Raw genomic sequence first — 16251 nt, 5'->3', positions numbered from 1 at the left:
AGACTGAAAGTTGAAACTTGTCTGGAAAGCAAAGATGGATTATTCTTTTTTTCAAATTACGCATGTATGATGTCAGAAATTTAAATGTTAAATGACACATACTTGTGATAAATTTAATAAAAGTTAATTATGTGATAATGTAAATGGAAAACTTTTCCATTATCTTATAGAGAGAAAAGCTTTAAAGAACAGAATAAAACAAGCAAAAAATAAATCATTGATTACTCCTTGCACAGTAAAAAAAAAATATATATATATATATTATTAATTATATATTATATTATTTAAGCAAAGGGTCATTCTCCCAAAACAGTGTCATTTGTGCCTGATTTTTTTAGAACCTTTTTATTCAATATTTTCATTAATTTAACTTACCATTCAGAGATTACTGCTCAACTTTGAAGAGATCAGGTTCAAAGTCCCAGCCAGGGCTGTTGAGGTCCACCATAATGGGATGTGGCCCTCTACTCCCCAATATTCAGATTATTGTTCAGCAAATATACATTTTACAAGGACTGATTCTTAAAATTTGTGCAAAAACTTGTACAGCACAAAAGTAGCCTAACGGTTAGGTAAATAAAGGTCTTAAAAATGTACAAAAATATCAAACTATTGTTTAACAAATAACAAATTTAATTAATAAAGGTGTAAATTATACATAATATAGATAATTACAACAGTGAAACACACGAATGAGTGACTTTTATGAGCCGTTTATTTTTAGTGAATCAGTATCCTGTGTGAACAGTGTCATCTCAACTACTAAACTGAAAGTAATTCATTTAGTCATCATGTCTGACTTGAAATGAACAAAGAGCTGCAAAGGTGTTATGCAACAGCAGATGGACAATGAAACTGACACACCTGGTTTTAGACCACAATAATTAATTTGGGCCTCCTTTTGCAGCCAACCAGCAATACATCTTGGGAATGAAAGATACAAGTCCTTCACAGTGGGCAGAGAGATTTTGAGCCATTCCTCGCATGTAATGCTGCTGGAGGAAAAAAATGCTCCTCTAAAATACTCCAAAGTGGCTCAAAAATGTTTAGATCTGGCAAAGGCCATGGGAGATGTTCAACTTCACTTTCATATTCATCAAACCATTCTTTCACAAGTCTTGCTGTGTGTATTTGGTGCATTATTATGCTGATACACAGCCCCTCCTTCAGGGTACAATGTTTGAACCATTAGGTCCACATGGTCCTCCAGAATGGTTCAGTAGTCCTTGGTAGTGATGCGCCTATCAAGCAAGGTAGGGAATGTTATAATGCTGGCCAAATCATCAATGATTCACCCTGTACTTCACTCTGGGCAACAACAGTCCGGGTGTTAAAGGGGTGGTTGAATATGATTTCACTTTTCTAACTTTATTTAGTATGTAATGTTGTTGTTTGAGCATACACAACATCTGCAAAGTTACAACGCTCAAAGTTCAAAGCAAAGGGAGATATTTTCTTTTAAAGAAATTGCTTTTTAAGGACTACAACAAACGGCTGGTAAGGACTACATGACATTCCTCCCGGGTTAGTGACATCACACACCCTAGAATTTACATAAACCCACACCCGGGAATGCGATTTTATAGATTATCAAGACAGAAAATGCTAATCAATGACTAGAAGATAACTACACATATAAGCTAATTCATCAACTAACCATTCAGAAATGTTGTCTACATGTTGTCACTTCTTGAATCTCTCCATCTTTCTGACTTCAGTTTGAACATAAAAGGCTAAAGGTCTTTGAAATTTCCAGTGCATGTTTGTGTGAGGTAAAGGGACACAAACTGTTGAAGCTCCGCCCCCTGTGCCGGAAGCAGCAGCTCATTTGCATTTAAAGGGAGGGACATACATAAAAACAGTGCGTTTTTGCTCACCCTCAAAAAGTGACAACTTTAACATGCCATATAAAAATATCTGTGGGGTATTTTGAGCTACAACTTCACACACACACTCTGGGGACATCAAAGACTTATTTTACATCTTGTGAAAAGGGCATTATACCACCCCTTTAAGCCTCTTTGGGGCTTCTCCACACCGTAACTCCCATGGTGGACTCATCAGAGAACAATACACGTTTCACATTGTGTCCACAGCCCAAGATTTGCCCGACCATGAATATTGACTGTGGAGCTCCCGACGAAAACAGGAGAGCGCATTTAATTCTGTAGTGAGTTGGGCAGCAGTTGGTTTTATGTTTTTTGGATGCAATCCAGGTTAGTATTAGGCTACCTGGACATCACTTTCAGGCAGCTTCCTCTTGCTTCGATAGTACTTCTGTTGGATGTGGTTCTTCCTACGTGATGGTATGTCAACATTACCCTGGATACCATAGCCCTCGATGTCGATACACCACAAAGACTTGCTGTCCTGGTCACAGATGAGCAAGCAAGACGTGCACTAACAATTTGTCCACTTTTGAACTCTTATGTCTCCCATTAGGCTACGTTGTGTGATTGCAGTAGTCTATTTTATGTACAGCTGTGCTATTGCTCTGCTAATTCAATCTGCACACTCTGCTCTTACTATTGGAATGTAAAATCAGTGAAGATTGGCCACCAGGCCACGTATAAATTGGTGTGCAAACTTCAACATTATATTGGCCAGTGTTTCAGTTTCAATGTACAACCCCATTTGTCTTAAGACTTATTAGACTTAAATCAGAGAAGCTGACTGCTTTTCATATAAAGTGCCGTAAATGTTTTGTTGCAATCATTGGTATTTTACTGAATAAATAAAAATATAAACCTTACCTTTCTATATTTAATGCAATATACTAATTAAACATATCTAAATAAATAATTTTGTTAAATTAATTTTTGGTTTGTTGGTTCTGCTCTTTTGGAATCAGAAACGATCCCACAATAATCCCACAATTTAACCATAATCGATTCCTGACGACTCCCATTTATAACATTTATTGCTCCGTCACTGTTTCATGAGAATGAATGTCACACTCACAGTGGGTGTGTCTACAGTGAAATTACCGCCGTAGTAAGAATAACTCGTAATATGCTAAATTCACAAACATTCAAACACATTCAAACCTGTAGTATTCTTTGTCATAAGTGGATATATTTCTAAAAAACTGTCCGAGGAGCGCGTTGTTATTATAAAATAGCTCTCGTCTGGACTAATTAATAGTTCCTGTGCCTCGGTTTCCACACGGACTTGTTTGACAGGAGCGCCCTGTGTCTGCTTGAGATGGCGGCCAGATCGGAGAACGCGAGGGCCGAATAAACAGTCAACCTGCGCGTCTACAACCTTCCGAGAAGCGCAAGCCGTTTCATTTATCCCATATCTACATCCTCTAGAAACAGAAGAGCGCCATGGAAGGCGGGAAACCCACCCTGCCGCTGGTTTACCAGGCCGTGCAGGCGCTGTATCACGACCCGGACCCTGCCGGCAAGGAGCGCGCCTCGGTCTGGCTGGGAGAGCTGCAGAGATCGGTGCGTTCATTAGCGGGCCTACTGCGCCACAGCACCCTCACTCACTAATTAACATTTACAATATGCTATCCATTATAACCAATGTCCATTTAGACCGTAATGAAGCTTTTTAAAACATCAACATTTGCTGTGTTGGGAAGTGGAGGTGGTCACATGTGTTGGGCTCTTGTGGGGGTTTATTTGTATCCATTGCTAAATCCATCTAGCTTGTCTGTGGTTGGATGGTCGAGTTATGGGTGGATTTAAGCAGCAAGTTTTGCGGAAATAGTTATTTTAAACATAATAACTTGCGGAAATCGAGTTTATCACCTAGACTGCCTTGTTAGAAAGCTGGTAGTTGTGTTTTGAAACATGGTAGCGAGTTTGTAGCTGGGCATTAGCTGGTTGACCATGTTCTAGAAACCAGCTTGATCACCTCATTAACAGGAATGACCAACAAGTAATTTTATTTTATTTTTATTTTTGCTCGTCCAAGATGCTTTAACATCTTGTGCCAGCTAAATACCAGCTACCATGTTCCAAAACACGGTTTACTGGCATGGTAGGTTGAATTCAAACTAGGCTGAATTCAAACTGAATTGGCTATCTATTCTATAGCATTCATGTGCATCATAAGACATAGGCTGGTTTAAATATTTATGTTATAACATCACTACTGCGATTGTAATTCCGGTAACTGTTATATATGCATTTATGCCACCTCTATGCAGCATTAATCACCTTAGTTTGCAGTTTCACCCTTTCTGCTTTGGGTTACTAGTTCTTAACTTAGTTCCGCCTCAGCAAACTGTGATATTGATGATATGGAAGGTGTTAAAATTACAAACCACAAAACAGTGGGTGAGATTTTGCAAGACATACGTTGCTTTTTTGCAGAAGAAAGTGGCATAACACTAAATTACCTCACAATTCTGTAAGAATCAGCTTCTCCTGCAACATGTGGCACAATATTATGATGTCAATAGTATGAATTGCATGGCTTCACCTTGACACGTAGAGGAATCGTTCACCCCAAAAAAAGTATGTCATTGTTACTCACACTCATGTCATTCCAAATCCGTAAGACTTTATCTTCTGAACACAAATGAAGATCTTATTGATGATAAGATCCTTTCCTTATCTAAATGTGAGTGATTTCTGTCCCTCCATTGACAGCTACAGTTCATAAAGAGATTGTAGAAGTAATTCATATGAATTGAGCGGTTTAGTCAATTTTATTTCAAGAGACTTGATCGTCTTATATGATAAACAGATTTAATTCACATATAAACATTGATAAGCGAACAATCAGAAGCTCAACCGAACCTGCTTGATGCACAAGAACAAACCTCATTGATTCTCGCACGTCAAGCGAACATGCTTGAGCTTCCGTTCACCACAAGTTGATGAATGTTTATATGTGAATAAAAGCCTAAATTCAATCTGTTCATCATATAAAGCGATCATTCTCTTCAGAAAATCTTGACTAAACCGATCAATTCATATGGATTAGTTTTAAGTTCACTTTATGAACTTTTTGACGCGTCAGAGTGGTAGTTGACTAGCTGTCAATGGAGGGACAAAGCTCTCAGATTTCATCAAAAAGATCAGTTGTGTTCCGAAGATGAACCAAAGTCTTACGGGTTTGTGACGACATGAGGGTGAGTAATTAATGACAGAATTTAAATTTTGGGGTAAACTATCACTAAGTTGATTGTCCTGCTCCTCACACATGCTTATCTACCAAGACAGCCTGTCTCTTCAGGTTGTATATTATGAGGTTACACATAATGAGTTCCTGGTTCCTGATGTTTCGATTAATTTGCATTAGTATTGTGTATCTTGTTGTGACGCATCTGATGTTCAAGTTTTGCTTTTACTTGTTTATGCAAAATACAACTGGTCTGACTTGATACTCAGTGGTCATAGTACTAACAAGAGAGTGGGGTGGCTGATATAATGCTGATTATATATGTAAAATGAGTTAATTCAGGTTATTCAAGGCTATTGATGTAAAGTAATCATTTCTAGCACTATTTAGTCATTAAAAATCCTAAAACGGAAATTATGCATTGATGAGGGTGGCGATCGTCTCATAACGGACAAATCATCAGATGTTATTGGCACCTCCTCATTTAAGTTGTTTTTCTGTGCTGAACCTTTCAGATGTACGCGTGGGAGATCTCGGATCAGCTCCTGCAGCTGAAGCAGGACGTGGAATCGTGTTATTTCGCAGCCCAGACGATGAAGATGAAGATCCAGACGGCGTTCTACGAGCTTCCCCCAGAGACCCACACCGCACTGAGAGATTCACTCCTGTCTCACATCCAGAACCTCAAAGACCTGTCTCCCATCATCGTCACACAGGTAACGTCCCAGCGTCTGTCGGACCAGGGGTCGTGTCTGCTAAACATGCACGATTTGTGTCCTGTGATTGCTGAATCAAAATGCAAGTCAGATGACCTTAAACATCTGCTGTTAATGTTTGTATATTGAACATGGAGTGTGAGGTGTTGATGTGGACTGTCGATCGCGACCACACTGTAGTGTTACATATTGAGAGCTGTTAAGAAAGTGACGCTGGTGCTCTAATGTCATTCTCTCTCCCAGCTCGCATTGGCAATCGCAGATCTGGCTCTTCAGATGGCCTCGTGGAAAGGCTGTGTTCACACCCTCATAGAAAAGTAAGAATCTTCTACAGAGCCAGAATTAGGTTTGCTTGGCTGTAAAATGAACTTAATAGCACTGATTTTAATCACCTGAAGCACAAATACTCCAAATGGTCTCTCAGTTAATATGAGCTCAATAAACGTGTAAAAAGAATTGTTTGAAATAGTAGTTCATTGTCACACCTTGAAATTTTATCATCTACCCAATGCTTTATTTGACTCCTTCCAGGTACAGTAATGATGTGTCCTCTATGCCTTTCCTGATTGAGATACTCACGGTTCTGCCGGAGGAGGTGCATAGCCGCTCTCTGAGGATCGGAGCTAATCGACGGACAGAGATCATTGAAGATCTGGCGTACTACTCTACCACAGTGGTCACTCTTCTGGTGCAGACATTATTCTATCTACAAAGCAGTTTCTATAATTTATTGTCCACTTCCCAACCTAAACAAGATGCCTGTCTGTTCATAGCCAAATGGTAATGGTGCTGATGCAAGAATCACCATCATATTATGCCATCATCCCTCCAGTTTAGCTTTTAGCAAAATGCAGGGCTCAACTATTTCCTTTTTTATTTTTTTTATTTGCAGTAATACAATTGCAGGGAATACAAACATTTCTTCTATATGCCCTTCATATGTGGCTTTTCCTTTATTATCCTTTAATAATGCCCAACCATTGTTCTGTGCTATCATTCCCTCCATGCAAATGATTTTAACGATTTAGATGTTGCATAAGCATTTAAATCAGGGGTGTCCAAACTCTGTCCTTGAGGGCCACTGTCCTGCAGAGTTTAGATATAACTTGCCTCAACACACCTGCCTGAAAGTCTCCAATATGCCTAGTAAGACCTTGATTTTCTACTTCAAGTGTGTTAAATTAGGGTTGGAGCTAAACTCTGCCGGACAGTGGCCCTCCAGGAGCAGGATTGGACACCTCTGATTTAAATGCATGGTTTTTCATTCTAAACTAAGCTTGGCTAATATTGTTGCATTTCCATGATCAGGTGTCATGTGCGGAGAAGTCCGGACATAATGAGAAGATGCTTATCAAGATATTCCGATGTTTGGGGAGCTGGTTTAATTTAGGAGTGCTGGACAACAACTTCATGGCCAACAATCAACTGCTGATGATTCTCTTCCAAGTGCTGGTGAGTTCAGCAAAGGGAATCCGATATTCAGTTCCTTTCTCCCTTTCTCTTATATTTAAAAATCTTTTTTTTCCCCTCTATTGCAGCAGAGGGATGAGACGTCTACAAACCTGCACGAGGCGGCGTCAGACTGCGTGTGTTCAGCGCTGTACGCGATTGAGAACGTGGCCATAAACATGCCCCTGGCCATGCAGCTCTTCCAGGGAGTCCTCACCCTAGAAACGGCCTACCACATGGCCGTAGCCCGAGAGGACCTCGACAAGTACGTATGGCATTGTTTATGATCCATGTATGCAGTTCATGCAGACCTCGAATACAATGGCTCTGTTGACCCAGTGAGCTGCATGCTGTCTACATAGATGTCTTATGAGGCAGCATTTTGAGTCACATGGTATCACAAGTGATAATTTGAACGGTGTACATGAATAGCTAAAACAAATGGTGCTTGTCACGCAAAGCCTACTGGAGACTCCACTCACAATTGATTTCAATAGAGTTGATGTTAGCATGTTACTAAATGGAGTACTCTACTTAATTAATTTGAATATAGTTTGACATAAACATGCTGCTATGCTAAATATTCAAATTAGCTAAATACTTGGAAATAAACTGGAGATTTGACTCACAATAGAGTTTGATGTTAGCATGTTAAGCTTAAAAGCTCCAGTAATGCAATACTTACAATGCAAGCCTCGAATCAGTTGATTTCAATAGTTTTTGCTAGTTGCTGTGCTAAAATTTCAAATTATGTGTTAAATTAAACTGAAAACTCGACTAACAGTTCATTTCAGTAGAGCTTGGTTTTTGCATGCCTTTAAGCTAAAAGCTAAATTGCGCATGCACTAAATGCAGAGGACTCTGCTGAATTAATTTGAATATAGATGTTGCTATGCTAAAAGTTCAGATTTGCACAATACTTTAAACTGGAGAGTTGACTCACAATTGACTAATTGCTAAATTCATTAAATGGGAGACTCAACTCAGTTGATTTGAAAAGTTTTATGTTAGCATGTTGCTATGCTAAAATCTCAAACTACGCAATACTCTAAACATGACAATACATAGCACACAAATATTGTGTGAATTAGTATGAAAAAGTAAAAAAAAATTAATAAATATTATTTGGTATTAAGGAAATATATTAATAAAAACCATTTCTCTCGCTGGATGGATTTTTTTCATTTAAACAATGCATTAATAGCTTTACTTCTCATTGAAAGAAAGCTCACTAAGCCTTATAATTTGGTCAAAATAATGTAATATTAAAAGCAGCGTATTCATGCACCTGAGGTAGGAAGCTCACTAGGTTTTGGGATGGTTTTGGATCTTGCTTGCATTTTTCCACCACAGGGTGCTAAATTACTGCCGAATCTTTACTGAATTGTGCGAGACGTTTTTGGAGATGACAGTAAGGACTCCTGGTCAGGGCATGGGAGATCTACGCACGTTAGAGATGCTGCTTATTTGTGCTGGACATCCCCAGTATGAGGTGAGTGTGAAGGCTGACAAGTATTCAATCGTCTGCACCCATAATGACAGGTGAGCATGTATATGTGTCCTTCAACAGGTGGTTGAGATCTCGTTCAACTTCTGGTACCGTCTGGGAGAGCATCTTTACAAAATGAACGATCCAGCGCTGCACAGAGTGTTCAGGCCGTTCATACAGAGGCTACTTCACAGTCTCGCCCGCCACTGCCAACTTGACCCAGATCATGTGAGCATTCTTCTCTTTCCACATGTCTCGCTTGCTTCTTAACAGGAAAGACGCAAATCATTCATTAGCCAGGTTTCCATCCAAAAAATAGGTTTAGTGCATCAAAATGTTTACCAATATAGCTGATAGAAATGCTAATTATCGTTAGTTTTTTAAAATGTTGACAATCTTTTTCCGTTTAACTTTAGCACATAAATTCTAGGTCGATACTTCAAATGTTGTATATGCATACATACATGCATACATGCATGCAGTGTACAAATTCGGAATAGGCAGTTATTGTTCCCATTTTAAAAATAAGACTATTACCAAGCATTCTTTTCAATCTACAGTTAATCAGAAAAATAATATAAAACTGCACCCGTTTTTGAATGTTGCTTGATGATCAAGTCTAAATAGTCTTTATAACGAAGTACAGAAAAAACACAACACTTGTTAATAAAAAAATAATGTTATGTATACATATACAATTTAATAATGTATAATACATTCGTTTTCAAATGGATGAGGGAAATATAGCGCCTTGAAAATCTCTGCAGCTCATCAAAAATAAAAATCTGTCAGATTCTGGCATCTGTCAAACGAAGGAAGGCTGTTGGAGTTTCCAAAGCTGACAAAAAGAAAAGTTAAAGATTTTTTTTTAGGGATGACGTCATTACGCACACCATATTATCGGTTTTAAAAGGCCAATTAGATGGAAACAGGCTGGAGACAGCAAATTTCGCAATCTTTTTTTAACACATATTCCAGTGGATGGAAACTTGGCTGTTGATGGCTTCTAGCATGTGTAATAAAAATGAGGTTCACGATTTCCAGCTTTTTTTTTTACTTAATTTCTTATTTTGTGTTTCCTGTACAGGAGGGAGTCCCAGAGGACACTGATGATTTTGGGGAGTTCAGGATGAGAGTGTCTGATCTTGTGAAAGATGTGATTTTCCTAGTCGGCTCCATGGAGTGTTTCTCACAGGTAGAATTTATAGTTTCAAGAATAGAAACGTGAAGTGAAAATGATTTGCGGTAAAGAACCCCAAGTGATTGTATAATTTAGCATGGTTTCCTGAGAAACAAGAGGGAATATTCAATCTAAGTTAACTATTCTTTTTATAAACACTTTGTGTCCTCTCGTCAGCTGTATTCGACTCTGAGGGAGGGAAACCCCCCATGGGAAGTAACTGAGGCTGTTCTGTTTATCATGGCTTCCATAGCTAAAAGTGTCGATCCGTGAGTATCACTTTCAGTCTTGACTCAGCAGCTTCATTTTCCTGCGGCTGGTGTAGTCCTTAAAGCACAAGCGTTGAGTAATATATTGGGAGATTATATACATTTCAATATATTCTGTAGTACATGAAGCTTAATGTTAGTGTTTGTAACGCTAAAATGTCTCCCTCTGCTCATTCCTAGTGAAAACAATCCCACCCTAACGGAGGTGCTGGAGCAGATAGTATTGCTTCCCGAGACCGTCCATCTTGCTGTCCGCTACACCAGCATTGAGCTGGTTGGAGAAATGAGCGAAGTGATCGACCGGAACCCTTGCATGTTAGGTGACTGTCACAGAAGAGTCCGGTTGATCTTCACCTGCAGGATGTTTTGTTTCTCTCTGTTTGTTCATGATGTATGTATTGGGTTGGCAGATCCTGTTTTGAACTTCCTGATGAAGGGTTTGCGGGAGAAGCCGTTGGCCTCTGTGGCAGCTAAAGCCATTCACAACATCTGCTCGGTGTGTCGAGACCACATGGCGCAGCACTTCCAGGGCCTGCTGGACATCGCCCGCTCTCTCGACTCCTTTGCCCTGTCGACGGATGCTGCCGTTGGCCTGCTGAAAGGTGAGGTGCCCTTTTACACTTCAGAGATGTTAACTGTAGTTTTTTTGTGTTATTCCTTGATGGATTGTTAGCTGGTGTTCTACACGGTTCACATTTAAGTAGCGTTCTACGCTTTTCTGTTAGTCTTAGTCATGCCCTTGTTGTATGGCTGGTTTTGTTTAAGTGGTGTGATTGGTTTACTTCAGGCACGGCGCTGGTGTTGGCTCGACTCCCCCTGGAGAAGATCGCGGAGTGTCTTAGCGATTTGTGTGCAGTTCAGGTCATGGCACTGAAGAAGGTTAGATGCTCGTGACACTGGGCTGTATGTCTACTGTCTGTGTTGAACTCAATAAAGTAATGTGTTGTCTTTGTGTCCAGCTGCTGGCTCAGGACTCCAGCAGTGGGAAGTCATCAGACCCCACCGTGTGGCTGGACAGACTGGCTGTTATCTTCAGGTTAGACTCTCAACCTCTCCATCAATGCGCTTTATGCCAGAGCTCACTGTTTGTGAAATGTTTTATTGGATTGTGACTATTTTTAGTCCTCTAAGAAAATCATGGTTTCCTACTAACACTCTTGAGTTAGGTTTTTAATGGTTTAATCTATTAATTAGGTATACATGGATTTGTTTGTGTTGTTATTATTATTATTTCTTTGGTTATTGAATGATTGTTTGTTTGATTTGATTGGTTTGTCTTGTTTTTGTTTATTTATTAGTTTTTTACTATTAATTTTAGTATTTAAACCTGGATTTTGCCATGAAAAATTAAGCCATAGAAGCTAAATAATCCTTGTATCATGGCTTTGAGACTTCAGAAAATGATACAATCGGGTGTAGAATTTGCCTTTGTTGCAGATAATTGGTTAAAGTGTACTTGTCAAAAGATATTAAATGATACAGCATCTGAATTCTACACTATTTTTTTGCTCTTAATTTGCACAGTTTATCTGTGCATCGATGTTATTGTGAAGAAAAGCGTCTTTCATTAGAATTAATGAATAAAAATCCATTATTTCCCTTTAAAGGTTATTTTTCTCTGAAAACATCACATTAAACAAGTGAAATTTGTTGTGAAAGCAGTTTTTTTTATGGTTATTATTCTCCATTAGACACACAAACCCCATAGTAGAGAATGGACAAACACACCCCTGCCAGAAAGTCATTCAAGAGGTACCCTTACATGTGCGTTAACTGACACATTATTTAAGTCTGTCTTTATAGTAGTTTCTTTCTGATCCTCATCTCTGTGCTTTGTTGTAGATCTGGCCAGTGTTGTCAGAGACATTGAACGCCCATCAGGGTGATAACCGGATAGTGGAGCGCTGCTGCCGCTGCCTGAGATTTGCAGTGCGTTGCGTTGGCAAAGGCTCTGCTTCCCTATTACAGCCACTCGTTACCCAGGTGTGTTTGTGCCCTAAAAATGAATGTCCTCTGATCTGTATCTGTGTTTTTGGAATATAGAGTTGGTGTAGGTCCTAAAGATGTTTTTTTGTGTGTGTTTTAGATGGTGAGCGTATACCAGGTGTACCCTCACTCCTGTTTCCTGTACCTGGGCAGTATTCTAGTGGACGAGTATGGCATGGAGGAAGGATGTAGACAAGGCCTTTTGGATATGCTACAGGTAACACACACAAACATACTCCAGTCTAACAACCTATAAGCCAGGGACACACCAAGCCGACGTTTGGCCGACTTAGTTTTTTCGGTGTGTTCCGCACCGTTGGCTCTAGTTGGACGTTGTCAGTTTTTTTTTGGTCGATTCAACATGTAGAATCCGCGTCGGGCCGTCTGTGAGAGAGATCCCTCTGATTGGCTGTTCAGTTTAGCAAACAAGTCAGTGCCCAATAATAAGAGCAAAAGTGATGAAAGCGAGCAAAGAAGTCATGACGGCACAGACAGAATTCTGTTCTTATTTTACGTCTTGTGCTGCGATGAGATGATGTTGATGAACTCAGTGTTACTGATCAGTGGCTCTATCTCACACCCTTGCAGGCTCTCTGTATGCCGACTTTCCAGCTGTTAGAACAGCCTAATGGACTGCGCAATCACCCGGACACAGTGGATGATCTTTTTAGACTCGCCACAAGGTACCAGTTTTGTGTTTTTGTACTTCTGCAGTGTACAAAGTGTTAGAAAAACAAGCAACCTGAAATGATGAAACATTCCAAAATAAGTGACTTGTCACACCAAAATAACGTACATTAAGAAATGCACCTATTTTCTCTCATTATTTCAGGTTTGTCCAGCGCAGTCCGGTCACGTTGCTGAGCAGCAATATTATCATCCACATCATCCAGTGTGCCATCGCTGCCACCACCCTGGACCATCGAGATGCCAACTGCAGCGTTATGAAGTTCATCAGAGACCTCATTCACACAGGGGTCTCCAATGACGTAAGTGGCACTGTCGAACCAATCGAAAGACCTTGTGTATTACATTGTCGTTCCTGTTCATTCATTGCACATAACTGATTTTCCTCTCCTTCAGCATGAGGATGACTTTGAGGTGCGAAAGCGTCTGATTGGCCAGGCGATGGAGCAGCACGGGCTGCAGCTAGTGACTCAGCTGATCAACACCTGCTGTTTCTGCCTGCCGCCTTACACTCTGCCTGATGTGGCGGAGGTACTCTGGGAGATCATGCTCTTTGATCGGCCGGTATGTTTTCAACCTTTTGGAACACACACCGCTTTTTGAACATTGTTAAAAAACAGATTCATAGTTAAATTTAATTTGGCAGCTGCTTTTATGTAAAGCGACTTGCATTGCATTCAAGCAGACTTACAAACAGTCTTGTATTTAAATAGTTTTTATATATATATATAAAAATCTTTTTTTTTTTAAAGAAATGTATTTAGATTTTATTATTTAGTCTAATTTTAAGTTTATCAGTGCTTTTCTCATCACCCAGAATAAAATGTGTGGCTGAATTGCATCTTATTTTAATTCCTTAATTTCCTTTTCTTTTAATTTTATGATTATTTTATATTGTGATAAGCACAAGATGTTTTTCTACTTTTTAAACGTTTATTTGTGTCTAGACGTTTTGTCGCTGGCTGGAAACCGCACTGAAGGGTCTTCCAAAAGAAACAGCAGGAGGCGCTGTATCAGTCACACACAAGCAGCTCACAGACTTCCATAAGCAGGTCACAAGGTGAGTTTGTCTGTGCCTGCCGTCACCTGAGCCTTCGTTAACAGCACTGGCATTAGGATAATTGCATTACACTCCCGAAAGAAATTGGCCTGTTCAATTTAAATTCAATTAAAAAGTGCTTTTGTCCACAATAAAAAGTAATAAAGTGCTCATCAGTGTAGATTACAGGCAGCATTTGTCTTTTGAGGTATTGCAAGCTGGTGCACATTCAGTTCTCCCTGCGATTAGCTCGGCATGGCAAGCCTAAACAAGTACCCATAACCAGTCGTCCAGGAGGGTGAAGTATCTCATACTTCAGCATGTCTTGACCTGAGAAACGAGGAGCCTCCCAGCGTGGTGTCATGCACAGATTCCAAATACATATTCTGACAGCGCAGAATGAGTCACAGCCTTTTTTGTAAAATCCAAACCACGCCAGACTGATGCAGTGCCGTTGCGTTGCTCGCCCATCCTGTCACCGTGTTTGAACTGTGATTTAGTAATAGTTTGTTGGAAATTGATGCTAATTTGTTCTCTCTACCCCAGTGCAGAGGAATGTAAACAGGTTTGTTGGGCGATAAGAGAGTTTACAAGGCTGTACCGATAGCTGTCTTTTGCCTGCTGATGCTGCAAGACCAGGTGAGAGAAGCATATTAAAACATAATTTGTCTCATTGTGCAACAGGGAAATATTTTTCAGGAAATAAAATATATTTACTAATCTAAATGATGATCAAATCTGTCTCATTGTGTAACAGGGAATTTTTTTTCAGGAAATAAAATATTTACTTATCTAAATAATTAAATCAATTAATTTAAATAAGATGTATTGAAGTTTTTGAATAATACATTTCTAAATTAGACTTATCTCATTCTTATGTTTGTAAATGAACATAAATACTCAGGCCTGGATTTCTCCTCTCAAATCCAATCTATTTTTTTCCACGCGATCAGACAAAAAAAAACAACAACTTATTTTACAATGGAAAAGTCTTGTAAATTCATTGGTCAGAGTTGTGGGAACCCTGTCAATTATAAAGTTATTATAAAATTCTCTCTTTTCCTCTGCAGGTCAGATTTTTTTGTTTTGCTAACATTTGGAGGAAGTGGCAAAGGCAGCCATGATGACCACTGTTGATAAACTAAAGGGAACTCTTGCATGAAGGATTTGTGGGACTTGGCACCATGGGAAAGCCAACCGATTGGAGCTTTGGTGTGGCAGGGTTTCAGGAAAAGCAAATTGCCTTGTGGGTGTCTCAAGACCGCAGCCCCATCCCTCCCTTTTACCCCTCCAAGCACACCGATGCCAGCTGCAGCGAGAGAGGGGGGTTTCGGAAGGGACATCGTCGTCTTGAGAGGGGGTGGGCCATCGAATGGACATTGAAACGTATACACCCATTTCAACGTCTGCATCAGTCGGATTTTTGGGGATCCATCAAAAAAAACAAAAAACAAAAAAAACAAATAAGGATGTGCCTGGTTGCAAATCATAATGCATCGTTAAAAAAAGACTTGTACGTTTTTAAAAACAAAATGGAGATTTATTTTCATGGACGTGTGTTTAGAGATCAAGACATGGCTTTGCTGCCAGTGCCATACAAATGATTACCAAACTAAAGATTGTCACAGCAGCAGCCTGCGCCTGTGGGACATTTGCAAAGGGGAGAATCTTGGGAGAGTTGGTGTCACCCTTGATCTTTTTAAAGTTGGCTGGGATTTTATCCGTACAGGTTATGCTGTAAATTATGGAGGGAACTGACTGGCAGGTGTTTTTTTTTTTTTTTTTGTTCTTTCACTATGTTGGCATATCTCAAGAGACTCTGAGATCATCTTAGGAGCGTGCCCTGCTGCTTGGGTGAAATAAAATCCAACATTGTGAGGAACAAACTAATATTTGTCTTGAGTATCTTTTCCTTTTCTGATTTACACTTTTTCTGCAGCTCTAGGAACCTGTTTGACCAGGTTTCATTTTAAGAAAGTTACATCGGTCCTTTAGGTCTTGTTTTCTGAGTCACAGAGTAAATTGAACCCTCTTCTATTGTATAAGGCCCTACAATCATGCGTTTCTCACAATTGCACGTGTAAACCATCAGGTCGCTCCTCCCGAGTCCCATTTGCTGAATGAGCGCATGTAGTCAAGTACGTAGTCAAATCCGTTCAAGTCCGACAGGTTCATGTTACTGGCACGGACCTTATAGGATGAGGTCAGCAGATGTTATCTGCCTGCTCGCGTAATGTTTGCAAGGAACTTGCATGAACTATGAGTCTTAAATCTATGAGTGACAGCTTATTTAAGGTTTTAACAGAGTCAGTTGTACTAACGTCAAGTAGACGCTCAAATGTTCATTGGGTGAATCA

At 39.7% G+C, this 16251-nt stretch overlaps 1 protein-coding gene across 2 annotated transcripts; it reads left to right on the top strand.

Annotated features, from left to right (window-relative positions):
- Positions 1-2927: 2927 nt before the first annotated feature.
- Positions 2928-15784, top strand: tnpo3 (transportin 3). 2 transcript variants are annotated; one of them, XM_084111056.1, is made up of 23 exons: positions 2928-3449; positions 5595-5795; positions 6039-6112; positions 6327-6483; positions 7104-7247; positions 7334-7509; positions 8598-8736; positions 8815-8961; positions 9821-9928; positions 10091-10182; positions 10363-10502; positions 10593-10784; positions 10970-11061; positions 11142-11218; positions 11874-11934; positions 12025-12165; positions 12269-12385; positions 12757-12851; positions 13001-13157; positions 13252-13419; positions 13803-13915; positions 14441-14533; positions 14965-15784. In XM_084111056.1, exons 1-22 carry the CDS (start codon positions 3330-3332, stop codon positions 14499-14501), a joined length of 2772 nt encoding a protein of 923 aa, XP_083967182.1. In that variant the 5' UTR covers positions 2928-3329; the 3' UTR covers positions 14502-14533; positions 14965-15784. The 2 variants fall into 2 exon arrangements, with proteins under 2 accessions (XP_083967182.1, XP_083967181.1); XM_084111055.1 differs by having other exon boundaries at positions 2969-3449; positions 11874-11946.
- The last annotated feature ends 467 nt before the right edge of the window (positions 15785-16251 follow it).

The sequence above is a fragment of the Abramis brama genome (genome assembly GCF_963993115.1).
Source record: "Abramis brama genome assembly, chromosome: 4".
Lineage (NCBI taxonomy): Eukaryota > Metazoa > Chordata > Actinopteri > Cypriniformes > Leuciscidae > Abramis > Abramis brama.
This window is presented reverse-complemented; position numbering and strand designations above follow the sequence as displayed.